Here is a 22715-nt window from a genome sequence, read left to right as displayed (position 1 = left end):
TCTCAAGAAAAATATGATATGCACAAAAAATTGTAAGTCAAGTAATATTCATATGATATTAAGAAAGACAAGTTTAGTCTCGATTAGTGTCTTAAGAATAACTTTGAAGTAAAATAAATACAGAACATTCCTTGCATATGTTACAATGATGTTATAGGGAGATATTTCAGTAATTTAGAATTGGATCTTTGGAAAGTAGCTAAACGAGTCATGCAGTACATACAAAAAAACAAAATATTGTATGCTCATATATTGATGATTGGATCAATTTGAGATCGTTAGGTATGCTTACTTTGATTTTGTTGGATGCTTAATTAGTATAGTATGAAATCCACATTAGGCTATATATACATGCTTGCTGGAGGTGTTATTTCATGGAAAAGTGTTGAACAATCTCTTATAGCCTTCTTTTACCATGGTAGTGGAATCCAGAGTGTGATATGAGACATCTAATCACAATTTTGTCAGAAGACTACAAATAGTGGATGATTGATAGACCAAATTGGTAATATTTAAAAGCATTTGGTATAGTTATATATATAATTATAAGGTTACACATATATTCTAACACTACTAAAAAAATTAAAATTTGTGACGGATAAAATGTCGTCACTAATAGTGACGACTTTTGTGACGAAAATTTTATTTTTGTGACGGACTACTTATTTTTAGAGTTTGTGACGGATTTTGTGACGACAAATTTTCCGTCTCTAACAATTCCGTCACAAACGGGGTCACTAAAAAAAAATTTGTGACGGATTTAGTGACGGATTTTGATTCCTCTCTAAATATTTCGTCACAAATTCCGTCACAATCTGTGAGGGATTATGTATCCCTCTCAAAAAAGAAAATTTTATTGTACAATTATTATATTTAAGAATTATGTATAAATAAAAAATATTTTGCTAAAAAAATAATTAAAAAATTATGAAACTAAAATATTTTTTTCATCAAAAGATTAACAATTAAAACATAAGAAATGAATTAATTTAAATAATAAGTTGTCATTTTGAAGTATAAGAAATTAAAATATGAATTAGGAAAAAACTTTAATTTAAAAATACTAATGAAATTATAAAAAGACAATATTATTTTGCATTTTAACTAAAAAAGCTAAAAATAAATATATTAAAGTATATTTATAAATTATATATAATTATATATAACTATATATATATATATATAGTTATATATATATATATATATATAATGGTTGACGCTAGAAAATTCATTGTGCTTGATCATTTAATAAAAGTACAATTAAGTCTATTAATAAATATATAAAAATATTATCATCATACTTTATAATATACTTAAATGGAATAATTTAATATATATTATATAATTAATAAAAGGTGAAAAATATATATATATATATATATATATATATATAATTAATTATAAAGTGTATTATATATATATTATATAATACACTTTATAATTAATACTTGTACATTAGAAAAAAAGGTGAAAATAATATATATTATATAATTAATAAATCTGGAATAATTTAATTATTTTTTATTTAAAAATTCATAAAAATAAAAAATTAGAATTTTGTGACGGAATTGAATCCCTCACAATTTATGACGGATTCTGTGACGGAAAATTTTTAAAAATTGTATTCCGTCACAAATTCCGTCACAATTTGTGAGGGAATATGTATCCCTCTCAAAATATAAAATTTTATTGCATAATTATTATATTTAAGAATTATGTATATATATAAAATATTTTGCTAAAAAAATAATTAAAAATTATGAAACTAAAATATTTTTTCATCAAAAGACAATATTAATTTGCATTTTAACTAAAAAGATAAAAATAAATATATGAAAGTATATTTATAAATTATATATAATTATATATAACTATATATATATATATATATATATATATATATATATATATATATATGCTAGAAAACACATTGTACTTGATCATTTAATAAAAAGTACAATTAAGTCTATCAATAAATATATACAAATATTATCATCATACTTTATAATACACTTAAATGGAATAATTTAATATATATTATATAATTAATAAAAGGTAAAAATATATATAATTAATTATAAAGTGTATTATATATATTATATAATACACTTTATAATTAACACTTGTATATTAGAAAAAAAGTGAAAATAATATATATTATATAATTAATAAATCTGATATAAGTTAATTATTTTTTATTTAAAAATTTATAAAAATAAAAAATTAAGATTTTGTGATGGATTTTGAATCCCTCACAATTTGTGACGGATTCTGTGACGGAATATTTTTAAAAATTGTATTCCGTCACAAATTTCGTCACAATCTGTGAAGGTTTACATATCCCTCTCAAAATAGAAAATTTTACTGCACAATTATTATATTTAAGAATTCTGTATAAATAAATCATATTTTGCTAAAAAAATAATTAAAAAATTATGAAACTAAAATATTTTTTTCATCAAAAGATTAAAAATTAAAACATAAGAAATTAATTAATTTAAATAATAAGTTGTCATTTTGAAGTATAAGAAATTAAAATATGAATTAGGAAAAAACTTTTAATTTAAAAATACTTATGAAATTATAAAAAATACAATATTAATTTCCATTTTAACTAAAAAACTAAAAATAAATATATAAAAGTATATTTATAAATGATATATAATTATATATATATATATATATATATATATATATATATATATATATATATATATATAATGGTTGACGCTAGAAAATTCGTTGTGTTTGATCATTTAATAAAAAGTACAATTAAGCCTATCAATAAATATATAAAAATATTATCATCATACTTTATAATACACCTAAATGGAATAATTTAATATATATTATATAATTAATAAAAGGTGAAAATATATATATATTAGAAAATATATATATAATTAATTATAAAATGTATTTTATATATTATATAATACACTTTATAATTAATACTTGTATATTAGAAGAAAAAAAGGTGAAAATAATATATATTTTATAATTATAAATCTGGAATAATTTAATTATTTTTTATTTAAAAAATTTTAAAAATAAAAAATTAGAATTTTGTCATTTGCATTTATTTAAACTTCTTTTAATTTTTATAATTAGTTTAAAAAATATTTATGATAATTTATAGTATATAATTTTTATAATAATATATGAAAGTAAAAACACTCGTTAATAAATTAATAAAGATGTGAATCTATTATAGCATATCAATATCTGTGAATGCAAGTAATGTAAAAATAATATATATATATATATATATATATATATGGTTGATGCTGAAGAATTTATGGCGCTTGATTATTATTTTGGATTTAAGTGTAAAATTTATAATTTTATTAAATATTATAAAAAAATTATTATTTATAATATTTTTTATTGATTAAAAAATTAGTTAAAGGATTATAAGTATTAGAATTAAAGTTAAATTTATAAAATCATCTGGTAATCGAATATAAGGTTTTAGTAATTGATTACAAGTTTCACAATCTAAACAACTATTTATTCTTTTCGTTTTTCCTCGTGTAACCGTTTCGAATAAATTGTTTTAATTTTCAAATTATATTTATGCATTACAGTTTCGGAGTCTATTGTCCTTTTCTTTTTGGTGGAGTATATCACACTGAACTCAGTCCGTGCGTATTGGGTAGTTTGGTCCAATCAACATTATTTTTTGGTCTTAATTTTTGGATGACTTAATTATCAAAAGGTTTGATCTTTTCTTTTTATTTTATTTTTTTTGGGAAAATAACGCAAACAAATATAAGTTTAGTTTTTTCTGAAAATTTTTACTTAAGTAGTGTTATGAGAGAAATAAATTTTAAAATATATTTTTCATTTAATTATTTATAAAAATACTTTTATATTCAAATATTTACTAAAAATATACTTTCAATTAAAATATACTTTAAAAATTTTGTTAATTCATTATCATTCATTCACTTGATTAAAAAGTGATAAAATAAAATTAATTTTTAATTAATTTAATAAAATAAAAATTCTAAAATAAATTATATTATGATTTTAATTATGAATCTATTTTAAATTTATTAGTTTGATGTTTAATGATGTTTGATATTATTGTGATAAAAATTGATATTCTTTCATATTTATATATATATTGTTAAATAAGTACTGAACTGATAAGGTAACTCAGATGGCTGGAGAAGGAGTGTTAAAGTTAGAATGAGTAGAAGGTAAAAGGTTCGAATCTTACCACTGCCAATTATCTGAAAATTAATAATTAATACTTGTAGAGTAGAAAAAAAAGTGAAAATAATATATATTGTATAATTAATAAATCTGGAATAATTTAATTGTTTTTTATTTAAAAATTCGTAAAAATAAAAAATTAGGATTTTGTGACGGATTTTGAATCCTTCACAATTTGTGACGGATTTTGAATCCAGTTTGTGACGAATGCTTTCCCTCACAAATTGCGACGGAAAATTTATTAGTTAGTGACGACATATTTCCGTCACTAATTGTGACGGATTGAATTTTTCCATCACTAAATATTTTGTGACGCCATTTTTTGTGACGACCCAAAATCCGTCACAAATTCCGTCACTAATAATTTTGTGACGGATTTTCTTTAATTTTGTGACGGATTCTTTCCGTCTCTAATTTCCATTTTTCTAGTAGTGTAAGCGGGAGATTGTTGGATCCTTCATCCAATATTAATCTTGTATCTAAATAATTATATATTGAAGACTATCAATTAATAAGGTTTTGCTCAATTAAAATGATCTAATAAAATATAAATAGTTTGGACAGTTATATATCTAATAAGATATAAGTCTTTAATGTGTAGTAATTAAATAATAATTTTATTTTGTGATGATTTAAAATTGAAATATTAAAAGATAACTTTATGATTGTCTATAAATAAGTTATGTTCCCAAATAATAATATATTCTTTTTTTTTTATAACATATTATTATTAGAAGGAGACAAAGAGATATCTATTTTTTTTAAGGATGTTGATCTAAAATGTCAAATAAATTTTTTGTTTATCATTTTGAGTTCGGTATGTTTTCGCTTATCACCAACTTAGAAGGTTACAATGAATAACTGATATTTTAACATATCATGACTATATCACCTCAAAGCAAAGGAGAAAAAAAAAATAGTTACCAATTCTTGGAAGAGCGGATTCTACAGTTCACAAACAAAATAAAAGAACCACAAAAAGTTGTAGATCTTATTCTAAAGGAGAAACAGAAGTAATATATATATTCCTTTGGCATGTATCATGATGGTACTAAGCGGTGCGATTCATAATGTCTTGGTACAAAAGCAAAAGATACTCTCTTCATTAGGCTATTTTGCTCAATATTTTCTCATTGCTACCTCACAATCATTGCAATATATGGCCAACTTGGATAACAATCTATCTTTTCACTTCGAAAGGAAGAAATATTCGATTAAATTGTATCTCTACTTCACTCTTAATCTTTCCTCCACTCACATTTACGCTTTTCTAAATCTATAAATAATCGAATATTTGTATGTTTTAGCAGCAATTTTTCTATCTCAATGGAATATGGAAGCAAATGAACAATAAGTAAGAAGCACGTGATGATGTAGGTATAGAGAATATGCATGGTTTCATATAATATGTACAAATCAATTTCATTGCAATTAAAATAATACCAAAATCATATTTATAATATGTTTAGCTATATTAGCATAATTGATATTAAGAAGTGAAAGTTCTCATCCATTTGAAAATAACTATTAATAGTTTTTTCATCAAACAAAATCAATTATATAATTATATATTCAAAATCAATGTTAATAATAAATTTTTAAACAATATTTAATATGAAAATTAAGGAATTTTTTACCTATATATTATTTTTTTTTAAAAATTACTCAATTAACAACTGTGCAGGTTTATTTACCAAGTTAGAACCATTCACGCTTAAAAAAAATGACCCAAAATTTTCTTTAAAACGGGCCGCTTCCAACATCTATTTCAACGCTTAACGCTGGAACGACTCGTTCTCGGCCCGTTTCACTTTCAGAAATGTCACTCTGACCTTTAAGCAGAACGGCCCGTTCTGCTTTCGGAACGGGCCGTTCCGCTTCCAACAGCTGCCCACGTTTCCCCACATGCACGAAAAAAAAAATAATATAAAACTAACTCAGATTTCGGTTCCCCGGAAACCGAATTCTGAGTTGAAAAAACAAAAAAAATAATACTTTGATGCTCAGAATTCGGTTCCCCGAGAATCGAATTTTGAACTTGAAAACTTGGTAAATAAACCTGCACAGTTATTAATTGGGTAATTTTTTTTAAAAAAAATAATATATAGGTAAAAAATTCGAAAATTAAGTTCATATCTTTTGTTGTCTAAAAAAGTCACATTACTTTTAATTCATATTAACTTAAAATTAATTTTACAAATTTACGTAGATTATAAACCAATTATATGAATGCATTTCTAAACACATATGTTTCATCGTTGAAAAACATGAATTAACATCGGGATGTGCACAAACTTTTGCAAAGGGGGATTGATTTTCAATCACAATCAAATTAAGATATCGGGATGAGGGATTAATTAACTATAAGTATATATATAATGCTAATTTATGTGAGAATTTCGTTATCTCTAGCTTTAGAAGAAACAATATTAATGGAACATTGGTCAAGAATAAAAGAATAAATTAATATAAATGGCTATTGTAATAGAATAATCAGAAGCGACAACAGAATAGGCTATATTGTGAATGCATTAAAATAATATAGCTTTATTAGATCATAATCTTTTGCAGGACATTACTGAAGGAAACATTATGGTTAAAGCGTGCTTACTTTGCTATCATTTCTTGGATGTGGAAAAAGAAACAATTCGGTGTAAAGCAAAATTAATTAATGCCGTTATAGGGGGCACATTATGCAAATCAGAACTATACACAGTCACTTTTCCGTAATAATTGGATTTACTTTCTCTTTAGTGAGTGGACCGTATATGGTGTTTTGTGTTGGGTAAAATTATTAGAGAAATTGGGTGAAAATCAAAACTTAAAACCTTAAAATAAATCCATTCTTATATACTAAATACAAATAATAATCTTCCACGAGTACTTTTAAGAAATTTTTTTAATTAAAAGATTTGTAAGAATTGTATTCATTTTTTTATTTAATTTAATTTTTATTTATCATAATTATATAAAAATTAAATATTAATTTAAAATAAATCATCACTAAATAAAAATGCATTTTTATAATATTTAATTTATTGTAAATTTAAAACATACTTTATACGATTAAAAAATCTATTTATATAAGTTTTAATTTATATATTTAAATATAATATTTATTTTTATATATAAATTTTAGTTATATAAAATGAATATATCTGCGATTTGTATAGATTAAAATACTATTTAGTTAATTAAATTAAAATATATGATAAAATTATTTATTTAACTAACCAATATATAACTATAAGAGAAATAATAATAGTATATTCTTTAATACATTTTTAACATTACATAATATTTTTAAAAGAATAACCGATCAAGTTACTTTATGAATAATAAAAGAGTTACTTTTTTTAATTATAAAATTATACTCTATTTTATCAAACTAGTTAATTTAATTGAATAAGCTTTTAAACTACTCAAATAATTAAGTTAAAAAGTTAGCCTATATATTTACCTTAATAAACACATACTTGTATGATATTCAGTTGGAGGAAAATGAAAGAGAGATATTTTTTTTAGAAATACTTTTTTAATTTAGTTCAATTTTCCGGAAAAAGGAGAGGAGAATCGACCTCTTCTCATTTAATTTTGACTCCCACTGATACGTGAGAGGATTTGGAAGTGAGTGAATATAGATTTTAAAACATTTTTTAAGTATCTCATGTCTACATTTCCTTCCTCACTTTTCCCTTCCATTAAAATGTCTCACATTTTTTTCTTTTACGGAAATATTGAAAGATTTCAAAGAAAATTTGAGATTTTAGGATTATTTACACGAAGTCATAAATTTAGGCCACCACCAATAATTAATATAGTTTGCATTATTCTAAATTAGTTATATATTAATCAAATTGAACTATCAGCAACATAAATAAAAACATTATTCTTTTACTACCCTGGACAAAAGTTTACATTTTTACAATGGATAGTTCGTGCTAATTGAGTTTCCGAGTAACTTCACTTCATAAATCAAAATTTAAGTTGAGCTTTGTGATCTAGATTAAAATTGTCCTAATTAATCTTGAAGTATATAGTAAATATAGAAACGAAAAAAAAAATATATGAATGAGATAAACCCAAAATAATTAATGTAAACCTACACTCCTCTAAAGTTTCTTCAGTTTCGGAACATCAAAATAATATATTAATGTTGGTCGCAAAAACGTGGATATTGACATTTGACGGTCTACAATGTAGAATATACCATGAATTATAGTTACTATACATTTTTAACTACCATGTATGGTCATGATAGCATATGATTGGTCACTTATCCATTAATTTATTTGTTTTTTATACAAATATTCTCGTACCAAATAACTTCTCAATGTTATATAATGCACGAGAGCTGTAATTAGAAGCAACAATTATGTTGCTTGCATTCATGTCCTTAATGAACACCTATAGCTGCGCTATGATGCTCAAAACATTTTTAATTAAACATATCTTTCTTACTACAATTTCACATTAGAAATATTTTATTTAACAAAAAATTATGTTTGATTTGAGTCATATGTTAAAATTCTTCAATTCGGAAATAATCACATTTTTTAAGCAAATTAAATTAGTTTTTTAGCCGATAGTAATGATTTATTAATTTAACGAAAAAATTTACATTCAAATTTAATCATGTGTTAAAATTTTTTGAGTCAACAATACATATATTAGTACAAACAAAATTAGTTTCTAACAAGTACTACGCCAAATAAGACTTAATAAATAAAACACAAGTTAATTAACATTATCTTTAGGAACTAGAAAAAAAAAATGCCTCTACTTTGCCATGTCTCATAATGCAACCCTTCTCTTTATTCTGTTTAAAATCCACCCCCTAAGCCTCTTTCAACGTGTGAGAGAAAACACACTTCTATTTTCACACACTGACAAACACACAAACAATAATGTCGAACCATAATGGGATGCATCACAACAACGTTGTTGAAGACCATGAGGCTCTCATGTTCCAAACCTACCCGTGTGCATACTACGTCCAAAGCCCCTCCACTCTTTCTCATGCCAACAGTGCAGACATACGCAGCAACATCCAAAACGATGCCGAATCCACTTTCCAATCCCCGAACCGATCCGAGACCCACCCGCTAAACCCGACCCACGAAGAGGACGAAGCCTCACGCTTCGCTCTCTGTCGCTACTCTTCCTCTCGTGGCTCTAGCCACTCCTTCTTGCACCACAAGAAGATCTCCTACGATGGTAGTCATGCTACCGTTACTGAAAATGGCGATGTCAACCATATGGTCATTGTTGACAGTAACGGTAGCAGACACGTAGGAGATGAGAAAGAAGATGAAGAGGAAGGGTTGTTCTATGAGTATTATTATGGTAAGGGAAATGGAGGGTGGAAGAGGTACTTCACTTACCGTAACTCGGATTCTTTAGCTTGGATTTGGTTGCAAATGAGTTGGAGAATTTTGTTGAGCTTTGGAATTGCATTGCTTGTGTTCTACATTGCTACAAAACCTCCACCTCCCAATGTCTCAGTTGAGGTATTTACACAACAAAATTTATCATCATTCTATCTTTGGTACATCTAAGTAAAAATATAATTTTAATGAAACTTAGACAAATGGTTTTATTGAAAAATTGTTATTTACTTAATAAAATAAATAAATGTTAAGTGCTTGTGTTGTTTCTCTTGATGTAATTAACTTCATAATTATGATAACTATTGTGCATGTACACTATAATAGAATGTTGTATTATATCAATATGGGATATATTGATAATATATTAATTGTTTACATTAATAAAACCATTTGTTAGTTACAAAATGATATTGCTGATAAAAACTTGTAATATTTATTGTAACAATTAAATTTATGCTACATTATGTCAAAAACAAAATTAAATTTATGCTATATATTAAGGTTATATCAAATTTGTAAGATCTGATACTTTTGACATCGATCTCAAAAGATTAACCGTGAATTTGAGCAAGACATGGTTTAGGTAGCTTATTTTAAATTATTCATAGCTGAAAGAATTCTTTGTTAATACGTACCACTCTGAATAAAAGAAAGAAAATGTTGAGGGAATAAAATTTTATTAAGAAAATGTTCGAAAAGAGGAGGGTGAGAACTACATAGTTTGTTAGTCACGTGTACGATGTAACTTCAACCATTTTGAGACCCACAAAGGTGTATACCATTTCTCTTCCACCAACTAGCTCAATCTAATGAAAGAGGTTGTGTATCCCTAGTCCCTAGATAGTGTTTTGAACTAAAGTTCGAATTTTCTTTGAAAGAATTATATATTTATTGTCTGATTGTGCATAGAAACAATTATATATACCTCAAAAGAATAATTCATGTAGGAAATAAATAAATAATACCATATAGTGCACATGACTACAGGTTGTAATGTAGGTGCAATCATTGCCTAAAATTAGATATGGATTTATCTATTTCATCTGTTTGCCATAAATTCATCATGCTTCTAACTTTTGACTGTTAGTTGTGTTGGGGATATCATATCGCCAAAAGAGTCTTCACTTGGTACACAAAAATTGACTAATCAATTAATGTAAAATATAATTTTATAAACTTTTGTCTTTTAAAATTTATATTTTTTAAATTAATAACTTTATTATATTATATACAGTATACTAATTCATGTACATTATTGATGTCGCCATTAATTTGCAGATCGCAAGGTTTCCAGAATTTAAACTAGCAGAAGGGGTGGACAGAACTGGGGTGACAACAAAGATCCTGACCTGTAATTGTTCCTTGAATTTAATCATAGAGAACAAATCCAGGTTCTTTGGTCTTCACATTCGTCCTCCTACGATGGACATGAAATTTTCAAACTTACCCTTTGCATTTTCAAATGTAAGTATACTGTCAATTTCTTTATTAGTATGTGGTATTTTATAATAAGGTTGTTTAATATTTGGTTGAGATAGTTAGAATCATAAAGTTTATCTTTTATATTTTTTTATGACTATTTTTATAATTTTTTCTCACTTTTTTTTAAAAAAATCTTGTTAAAAATTGAATAAATTATATTTTTGATCTTCTTATATTATCAATTCCCTAATTTGGGTTATTCTATTTTAAAAATTTACAATTTTAATCTTTCAATTTTATAAAATCTGTAACTTTTATTCTCTTGCTGAATGTTCATGTGTTAGGTTATAATTCCAACATTTATTGTGAACTAGCATATATAAATAACATAATAATTAATATTTAATAATAGTTAAGTTAAAATGCACATTCAATTATAATTTTTATTTTATTTTATTTTACTTTCTTTTATTAGATAAAAATGAAATTTAAAAGTAAAATTAACCTGAATATTACTAAATATCAATCATTATATCTTATGTTTAATGTCTAAAATGATTATTACAATTTTAGTGAGAGTAATGCTTTGGACTCTGAATCAAAGTTCCGACTCAACATTCTGAACCATTCAGTGATTTATATCTGTAAAATATTTGAAATAAATTATTTTTTTAATTTTATTATTTTAAAATTTTAAACGAGGATTTTTTTGGCTAAAATCTTTTGGAAGATGCATCATTTCTGTTTTAATGATAAACAAGTAAAAATTCAACGAGATGACTACATTTACAAATTATATATATTTTATAAAATTGAAGGATTAAAATTACATATTTAAAAATAAAGAAATCAAAACTATAAATTTAATATTATAAAGTGATTAAAATGAAATTTAGTCTTAAGTGAATTGAATCAAGTACCATTTAGATCAATAATTTATTAGTGAAAAATAGTCTGTGTGCTATATTAAATAAAATAATAGAATTTTTAGTTTTGAAATTGTACCTTACTACTATATTTATATTAGTTCTTAAAATTAAGAAAAATTTAAATAAGTTCTTAAATCTTTTAAGGCTTTATTTAAGTTTCTATGATTATTTTTTTTTTCATTTTGATCCATATAAATATTTTATTATTGCTTAAACCCTTGAACTAGCGACAAAAGGTAAAAAAAGTGGTTAATTTTATTTTAGAGATTTAAATGAAATCATAAAAAAAAATTCAAAAACTAAATGGGTCATTTCTTCTACTATAAAAGAACGCGTGCACGCGCGCATATATATATATATATATATATATATTTATACTTTTCATTCTGATTTTTTATCAAAGTGGGGTCGTTGACCAAGTTATATTTTTTTGTTTTTTTTTTATTAACTTAATTTGTTTAAATTATTAACTATATTATTTTTTAAATTCGTTTATTTTACATTATCATATACATTTTAATTACTATTTTATAAACTTATTTTTTCATTTATTTCTTTATTTAATATATTTTTTATTTTTTTATTTTTTAAAATTAAAATATGGGGCGCTATGGGCTACAGCGACTTCATTCAAGCTTTTGATGTCGTTATGGGCTGCAACAACTTCGTCAATATGGCTTTCATGGCTTCTTTAGAGTCACAAAATTGCCACGTGGCATGGGTGTCGCTATGGCCCATAGCGACACTGTTGTAAACAACCCCAAAGGCGTAAATAGTTTCAAAAGAGTCTCATTTACGTAACTTGGTCAACGACCCCACTTTGATCAAAAAGCCTTTCATTCTCTATACTTTTCTTTAGATTGTTAACCTGTCATCTTTAATTGTGATTATCTATGCATTCAGGGAGCTCAATAACTTTTTAACGAAATTTACTGCGCAAACTCAAATTTCTGTATAAAATAACTAAATTATATAATTTGCAAATGCAATTACGTATGATAAATTTTATAATTTCATAATATATTAGTTCCATGGTTTTAAATTGCAGTTCAGAAGTTGTGAGTCGCAACATTGTTGTTGTAGTGTTTTCGGCAATCGTAATGATTGTGGCGTTATTTTAAATTATTGAAAATTCTGCACGCAATAACAATATCGTTTTATTTCATTTTTTTTCTTCAATTAAACACATAAAGTTTAGATTTAATCTTTTAATTTAATAATTTTGGTCGGATGGAATGTTAAGATAGAGATAAAGATAACTAATAATAGTTGATTGAAGTGTTGAGAGTTGCATGATGCATTTAAGAAAAAAGAGAAGTTTGGAGTAAATAATTTAAGGAAAAAAAAGGTTTGATTGATTTTTATTAAAGTCGTTAAAATGAATTTCGACTCATAGGCCAATCTGACTTACCTTGAAAAGGGTCGGGCCGAGTTAAAAAAAATGAAAATTTTTATAATGGATAAAAAAAATGTAATTCAGTCCACTTTCGACTCGGTGTACCTAGGTTGAATTTCGTAGTAGGTCATACTGTCCATCTAACCTATTTACACTTCCATGAACTCAATCCACTAACAATTCACTTAACTCATTAATTATTATATGTATTGTTTTAACAAGATATCATTTTTTGTTGATAACGATAAAGTTGATGTTAAACAACATGAAATTGTTATAAATTTATTTACTCAAGTCTCTAATGAAGTTTAATATTGATGAATAATCACTTTAATGAAAGAATTTTTATTTTTTTGGTTTGATTATTTAGAGTTATACACTTTTTAAATTTTCATAATGGATAAAAAAATGTAATCTAATCCACTTTCGACTTGGTGCACCTAGGTTGAATTCGTAGTAGGTCATATTGTCCATCTAACCCATTTAATTACACTCCCATGAACTCAATCCACTAACAATTCACTTAACTCATTTATTATTATATATGTATTGTTTTAACAAGATATCATTTTTTGTTGATAACGATAAAATTGATGTTAAACAATATGAAATTATTATAAATTTATTTACTCAAGCCTCTAATGAAGTTTAATATTGATGCATAATCACTTTAATGAAAGAATTTTTATTATTTTGGTTTGATTATTTAGAGTTATACACTTTTTAATTTAAGTTTAATGTTGTATGCATGATACTTAGTTTTACAATCTTTACTTTAGATTATAAATTATTTTAGATTAAATTTTATTTTAAATTAAATTTTTTTAAAAAAATTAGGTGAATTAGTAGATCGACCCGATTAACCCACCAACCCATGATAGGTTAGATTGGGTTAAAAAATTTTGAACATTAAGATTAATGAATTAGACCGAGCTCAACTCACTGAAAAAATAAATTGAGGTAGATCGAACCAAACGGGTCAGACCGAATCGTTTTGATAACTCAAATTTTTATTATTATAAAATTATTTATTTATGTTTAGTTCAAATATATAATAATTTTATACCGTTACAATTCACAGTAACAGTCGCAATGGCTGTAATTACAATTTACAACCATGATTAGTTTTGTAACATCTCAATATCTTTTAAATAAGAATTAATTTTATGGATCTTTACCCCTAAACATTCTTTGCTTATCTTCATGTATCGTATTATCATTGATCCAAATCCAACACTGCAGGGGAACGAGCTCTATGCTGAGAGTGGCTTAACAATCTTTGCATTACAAATGGGAGCGAAGAACAAGCCAATGTATGGTGCAGGAAGAAGCATGCAAGATATGCTAGATTCTGGAAGAGGGTTGCCTCTAGTAGTACGTGTAATGTTGAGTTCAAGTTTCGAAGTGGTTCCAAGACTCGTAAAGCCCAGGTTCCATCACCATGTTGAATGTGTGGTGGTTCTCAAGAAGGCTTATGATAAAAAACATCGATCCCAAGCATTTGATAGCACCTGTAAATTAAAGTAACTTCTTGGTTAAACTGAGTGGCCTCAGTTCGAATATCAGTTAATATGTTCAGAAAGAGATATACAAAAGGAAACTAAGAACTTTAAATTGTATGATATGGTCCTCATCTTTTAATTTACTCTATTAATTATTTAGAGTAAATTTGAACCTTTTCCTATTTAAGAAGTTGAAGCTCTATTGCTTGCTCATGAAATATGAAGAAGTTCGAGCGAATTAGCTTTACTATAAACATAATTTTTAATAACAATATATTCTTGTGATATTAAGAATGTAATTACTATTAAATTAATCGTAAATTACATATATCTTATTAATGTTCAAATCATTTCTTTGCGTGTATACAAAGTTCATACATAGATTCATCAAAACAGATAATGATCAAATACAAAATGATCAAATAGGTAATCAATGAGCAAACCTAAATATGAGCAAATAGATAATCAATGAGCAAACCCTAAAAACCATGGAAGAAATAAGAAAAGAAAAGCTTTGAACCTAAGAGTGCGAGCAAAGGAAAATTAAACACGAAGGTGGCCAGATTGGAGAGGAATTGAATAAGAACCAAATAGGTAATGAGCAAACCCACATTATCCACCACAAACCCTAAAAACATATAGAAGAAGAAGAAGGTGCCACCTTGGTTTTGAAGAAGAACGTGCCACACCTTGATTTTTCTAAGTTTCTTGTGCAACTATCTTGGTTTCTAAAAAATAAATTGGTTAACTTATTGCTTTTGGATAGGATACATAGTTCAAATTTAATACAAGTCTAAATTCACTCAATTCTTAATGCAATGAATATTCCTAACAACACATATTATTAAGCATGAAAATAGAAATGCAAGAATATGAATTCAAGTGTAGGGAGAAAGAAAAATGCACAACCAATTTATATTGGTTTAGTCACATCCACTTGTAACCTACATCTAGTTCCCAATAAACTCGATTGAGATTTTTTACTAATCTTTAATGTTAGAAGTTTTACAATCACAATACTACATGCAATACACTTCTACATTATTAAAAAAATTACTTCTTGAATCCCAAGAAACACATACTTGTAGCACCTTACTACAAGATTCTCTCTTCTTAAGATACTTGCTTAAGATAACAATTAGTACAGAGAATTAAGGAACGAATTTACTTGATGTACAAAATAGAGTAGAGAAGGTGAATCAACCAAGTAGTTTAACCTTTCACCCTGTGAAGATGGTGATCAACTCAATTCTCGAAAACTTTTTTGGGGTTACCACAAAGCTCAAAAAACATCTTCTTGTAGAGACAAATGTGTTACAAAGAGTGTTTTTGTAAATGATATCACAAAAGGTGTGCAAAATGATATATATAAGTTTTCTGACTCAAATAATCGATTATTTATATGGATAATCAATTATTTTATTCTTAGTTATTATGAAAATCAACCAGGAACAATTTAATTGATTATTTTGAGCAATAATCCATTATTCTAGAACTTGATTTCTAAAATAATTGATTATTTTTCCGAATAATCCATTATCAAGCACAAAGTCACACAAGCAACAAAGCTTAAAACCACACAAAACAAGATACAACTTGCACTCTTATTTATCAAGAGACTCAAAACACAAAGTAAATTACAAGTTACACTCTTATCTCTCAAGATGCTCATTGTAATCATCAAAACTAACTAGGATCATGTATTCATCTTGAGCTTGATCAACAATGTGCATATAGAGCTTGGCTAAAAAATTTCCTCAAATGTCGTTGCTAGAGAAGAAGAAGAAATAGTGGAATGCTAACTGGGTTCGTGCTCTCAACATGGGTAATAACTAGACATTCTATGGCAAATGAAAATTTACCCATCATAGAATGGTTGGTGTTGACCAACATATTCTATAATGAGCAAACCTTAAAATCATGGAAGAAAGAGAACAAAAGCTTTGAACATAGGAGTGCAAGCGAAGAAGAATTAAACATGAAGTTGATCATACTGGAGAGGAACTTAACAAGAACCAAATAAGTAATGAGGAAACCCACATTATCCACCACAAACTCTAAAAACATAAGGAAAAAAGAAGAAGAAGGAGAACTCAATATGAAGGTTGCTAGATTGAAGGGGAGAATGTGTCGCCTTGGTCACTAGAGCGTTTTTCTTGCATTGGTCAACGTAATTGCATGGGCAATGTGTGTTAGAAAAGATGGTCTAACTAAGATAGGGTTGAATTGGTTTTCCAAAGTTTCTTGCACAACTATCTTGGTTTCTTAAATTTTTCTAAATCTTTCCAAATAAGTGTGTTGACTTATAACTTTTGGATAGGATACTTAGTTCAGATTTAATATATAAGTCTAAATTCACTCAATTATTAATGCAATGAACATGCCTAACAATACATATCAATAAGCATGAAAACAAAAATGAAAGAATGTGAATTCAAGTGTAAGGAAAGAAAAAAATACACATTCAATTTATATTGGTTTAGCCACATCCACTTGTGACTTACATCCAGTGCCTAACCAATCTGATTGAGAATTTTCACTAATCTTTAGTGTTAGAAGTTTTACAATCACAATATCACATGAAATACATTTCTACACTAGTAAAGAAATCACTTCTTAAATCCCAAGAAGCACTTACTTGTAGCACCCCACTATAAGATTCTCTTTTCTTAAGAAACCTACTTAAGATAACAACTAGTATAAAGAATTAAGGAACAAATTCACTTGATTTGCATAATAGATCAAAGAAGGTGAATCAACCATGTAGCTTAAACTTTCACCCTATGAAGATGATGATCAACTCAATTCTTGAAAAATTTTCTTGAGGTTACCACAAAAGGCAAAAAACCTCCTCTTGTAGAGAGAAATATGTTATAGAGAGTGTTTTCATAAATGATATCACAAAGATTCAAAAGTTCAAAAAGTTCTTTGTCCAAGGTGTGATAAACGATATATACAATTTTTCTAACTGAAATAATCGATAATTTATATAGATAATAAATTATTTTGTTCTTAGCAATTCTAGAAATCAACCAAGAACAATTTAATCAATTATTTTGAGCAATAATTGATTATTTCAGAACCTGATTTTTGAAATAATCATTTTGCTGAATAAATGATTATTATAGCAACTACTTCTTAGATAACTGAAAAATAGAGAAAATAATCAGTTATTACTTGAAATAATTGATTATCTTAAGTGAAAACTTTGTATCTCAATTTTTCATACAATTTCTCTTTACAAATCCATTTTAACATATACTAACTCATCAATCATTATTTAGATAGAGATAAAATGCTAAGTTACTTATTGTAAAATCAAACGACGATTTTGGATCCTTCAATAATTTATGTTTTAATGATAACAAATAAATTTTTTTTTCAAAGACTATTTTAGACAAAACAAACATCATATTTCATTTGTAAGACGAAGGACATCAGATGAAGCATATAATCTGATTCACTACTAAATTTATTTCTTGTTATCAAGTCAGATTATTATTAAGAGGATTGGATACTTTTTTCCTTAACGAATCGAATGAAACAACTTCCTTGAAGACACCAAAAGTTGTTAGCAATGGAAAGTCAATCTTTGTGTTAGGAAAGAAAGAGAAAAATCCCAAAAATCTTGAAAAAGCAGACAAGAACACTAAATGTGTTATATTGCTTTGATTTAGCCACTGCTTTTCACCCTACTTAATGAAATGATGATAAGTAGGTGCCAATATCAGATAAGAGATGAACATTTTCATGCAATGCATTAAATGCTTGGAGTAACAACTAATTTATTCTCTCTCTCTCACTCTATGGTCTCCAAGAGAAGATAGACGAAGCATCTTGAGAACATTGCTCAATGGTCATTTTCTTCCAAGCTACTATATAAGGGATTCTTAATCAAGACAACATTACAAGCAAGGAAATAAGAGAGAGAAGAAACAAAGTTACCATATCATTAAAAATTTAAGTGCATACCTTGTAGATAAATTCTATCTTATATAGTTTGTTTGTGCTTAATTTTCATAGCATCACGTCTAGAAGAGATGAAGCTATCCCTGTAGCTCTTTTCAAATTTCTATTTGTAAGAATTGACCTTGAAAATGCTTGTAGTTAAAAGAATACTTGGTTATTAAGCCTAAAAAGGCTTATTTGTTAAAGAATACTTGGGGTTGTTTGCTTCGAGAGGCAACTAAAAGACTACTTGGAATTGAGCCAGAAGTGGCTTGTTGAAAGAATACTTGTATCTTGTGAAAGATAGTGAAACTCAATCTGGTTAGATTGAGAACTGGACGTAGTCTTTGTGTTTGAGACGAACCGATATAAAAGACTTGTGCTCTTTCGTCTATTGCATTTCAGCACTGTATTTGTCAAGCTTTCACTACTTATTTTCAATAGTACAAGTTTTTGATATACACTATTCAACCCCCTTCTAGTGTGTATCTTTTCTCCAACACTTACCAAGCACAAAACACTCATGCAACAAAGTTTAAAACCACACAAAACAAGATACAACTTGCACTCTAATTTATCAAGAGGCTCAAAACACAAAGTAAACTACAAGTTATACTTTTATCTCTCAAAAGGTTCATTTGTAATTGTTAAAACTAACTAGAATCATGTCTTCATCTTAAGCTTGGTCAATAATGTGCAAAGAGAGCTCACCGAAAATTTCCACAGATGTCATTGCTAGAGAAGAAGATGAAATAATGGATCACAATCTAGGCTCATGCTCTCAATATGGGTAATAACAAATCATCCTATGACAGGTGACGATTTACCCGTCATAGAATGGTTAGTGTCCAAGGTTGACTAACACATTTACAATAGGTGTTGACTTACCTGTTATAAAAAGAACATTTTATGATAGGTAAGTCAACACTCGTTATAAAATATTTTGGCATATTTATAAGAATGTCATAACGCTACTTTGAATGTCGTTTGGATAACACTTGATATAAAAAAATGTGCTAGAAAATAATCTTAATTCACTAATGAACTCTCCCACTTATTGTCATAAATCCTCTTGTTTTGCATCTTATTCTTTTTCCCTCTCTAGATCTGCATAGTCTCTCCCCAAATGGTACAGTTCCTACTAGTAACACTCTAGAACCATCAACCAACTATAGATACCACAATTCTGTGTGTGTGTGTGTGTGTCTCTATGTTGTCGCAACCCAAAAATTTCTGATCTTGCGACCTATGGTTTAGACATCCTTTTGAAAATCTCATCAATTAAGGAATGCCCGAACACCAAACTAATTCTTAATTAATGGTTTTAAAAATAGGTTCATGGAGCCGCCACCAATGTTTTACTCAAAACATTGGAAAAAGAAAAGGTTTTTAAAAGTCCAATAATGGCCTTTGATAACTAGAATTGGGTTCGGGGGTCGGTTACGTGTAGGGAAGGTATTAAGCATCCTTACAACGCCCTAAATCGGTACCCTATGATGAAGATAACATAATAAGAATTAATAGTTTAAATATTTAGCCCCTTTTATTAATGATTATTTACATGAAAATTAAATTACACGATGAACCCTAAGATATCTACATAATTGCGTTTATTATAGCAATATATGAAATAAAAGAAGAGAAAGATAGAACGATAGAACAAGAGATTGATGAGTAATACCTCGTAGCAAGCTTTATTAGATCTTCAAATATAGAGATTTTAGGTACTTTGCGGCAACCTTTCACACTACAATATGCCTCACAAAACTCAAGAAATACAATAGGAGAGAGAAAAAAAAAATTTCGAGCTCTAAGGAGTCTTGGACGAAATTTTTTTTGAGGTCCATTTCCTTGTTTGTATGCCCCTAGGCAAAATTGGGTGTCTACAGCTGCCCCTCTTTACTTGTCCTTTGGAATAGTAATGTGTTGCTTTTCCAAAGGCAAGTAAAGACGTAAACATTTCGTTGGGTCTTCTCTTCGTCTCTTTGGTGTTGGCGCTTCTGCGTTGTTTCCCTTGGATAGGTGTATTTGCTCGTATCCTCACCCTTTTAAGCAATCGCGTACTCTATTGGGCAACAAGGCTGAAAAACTATACACCTGATCTTCAGTCTTCGAGTAGAAGTTCCATTGTTTCTCTTGTGATATTGTGTTCCTTTATTGGTAGCTTGTTGAAAAGGGAGTATATTCTGAGCTCAGCCTCTCCAGGCTGGACTAATATTTAGGGCTTTAGCCGGCCCCCTCTAAGGTCAGATAACCTTCTTTGTTGTTGAAGTAGTTTCGTAGCTCAGCCTCTCTAAGTTGGACTGATATTTTAAGGCTTCAGCCGGCCCATTCTAAGGTCAGGTAACCCCTCTTTGTTGTTGAAGTAGTTTCGTAGCTCAGCCTCTCCAAGCTGGACTGGTATTTTAAGGCTTCAGCCGGCCCACTGTAACCCTCTCTGTTGTTGAAGTAGTTTCGTAGCTTAGCCTCTCCAAGCTAGACTGATATTTTAAGGCTTCAGCCGGCCCACTCTAAGGTCTGGTAACCCTCTCTGTTGTTGAAGTAGTTTCATAGCTCAGCCTCTCCAAGCTGGACTGATATTTTAAGGCTTCAGCCGACCCACTCTAAGGTCAGGTAACCTTCTCTGTTGTTGAAGTAGTTTCGTAGCTCAGCCTCTCCAAGCTGGATTGATATTTTAAGGCTTCAGCCGGCCCACTGCTAAGGTCAGGTAACCCACTTTGTTGTTGAAGTAGTTTCGTAGCTCAGCCTCTCCAAGCTGGACTGATATTTTAAGGCTTCAGTCGGCCCAATGCTAAGGTCAGGTAACCCTCTTTGTACTAGTTTTGGGGATCTAGCAACCCTTTCACTAAGGTCAGGTAACCTTCTTTGTACTAGTTTTGGGGATCTAGCAACCCTTTCACTAAGGTCAGGTAACCCTCTTTGTTCTAGTTTTGGGGATCTAGCAACCCTTTCACTAAGGTCAGGTAACCTCTTTGTTCTAGTTTTTGGGATCTAGAAACCCTTTCACTAAGGTCAGGTAACCCTCTTTTTACTTGATTTCTTCTCATTGGCGTTGTGGGATGAAAGACTGCCCCTAGGTGGATGGGTAGGAGATGTTTGATGTACCCCTGTGTTGGTGGGCAGAGAAGTAGATGGCTAGCAGGGATTCCAGTGTTGCCCCTGTTACGTGAGTATTGTGATGCCTCTCCAGGCGCCTTCTTACGATAGGTTTTTTTTTTCTTAATTTCATTTTTATTTAGCTTCGGCTCTTTCATGTTTGAAGCTTGCCTTTTTCTGCTATTTTTCTAAATGCTTCGGCTTTTTCAACATTTACGAAGCTTGCCTTTTTCTATTTGATCTTGTGTTGTCATCAATGGTGGAGGGATCCTATCCCATGATGATGTTATTTACTGAATCTTTATTAATGAGTATTATTTCGAAAGCCACTCCTGGCTTTGGTGAGGAAACCATTCCTAGTCTTGATATTCTCTTGGATCATATTTCATTTGGTGAAGAAGTAAGGCGTGGTGGCCTCTTCATGCTTATAGACTTGCTTGCTTGGTCGATTCCATTCTATTCCACTGTTGATATGTCTTTGCTTAGTGGGCACATAGAATCACTTAGGGTTTTCTGTTTGTCACCGCTTCGACTCATGCTTGGCTTTTGAGCTTTTATGAGTGCTTTGTCCTGATGACTCCTTCTGACCCATAGCAAGTAGAAATCATGGATGCATGGATGCAATGAAAATGCAAGACAAGAATGATTTTATTATTTATTATTATTTTTTGTGTAACGCCCTTCCATATGTCCCTACCTCATATGCATGCAATGCAATTTATGCTCATGTGTTTGTTCCTAAAAAATGCAATTATTTTTTTTTATGTCGGGAAATTAACCTGTACGCGTTAAGGTTAATGATAACAATTCC

At 28.0% G+C, this 22715-nt stretch overlaps 1 protein-coding gene across 1 annotated transcript; it reads left to right on the top strand.

The window, feature by feature from the left end:
• The first annotated feature begins 9047 nt into the window (after nucleotides 1–9047).
• LOC109802917 (delta-latroinsectotoxin-Lt1a protein) lies at nucleotides 9048–14982 on the top strand. The gene is made up of 3 exons (XM_020364330.3): nucleotides 9048–9731; nucleotides 10890–11075; nucleotides 14601–14982. The coding sequence occupies exons 1-3, from the start codon at nucleotides 9129–9131 to the stop codon at nucleotides 14883–14885; spliced, it is 1074 nt and encodes a 357-aa protein (XP_020219919.1). The 5' UTR covers nucleotides 9048–9128; the 3' UTR covers nucleotides 14886–14982.
• The last annotated feature ends 7733 nt before the right edge of the window (nucleotides 14983–22715 follow it).

The sequence above is a fragment of the Cajanus cajan genome, chromosome 10, assembly GCF_000230855.2.
Source record: "Cajanus cajan strain Asha chromosome 10, NIPB_CcT2T_4, whole genome shotgun sequence".
Taxonomy (NCBI): Eukaryota; Viridiplantae; Streptophyta; class Magnoliopsida; order Fabales; family Fabaceae; genus Cajanus; species Cajanus cajan.
The sequence above is the reverse complement of the archived record's forward strand: the minus strand, read 5'-3'. Positions and strand labels throughout refer to the sequence as shown.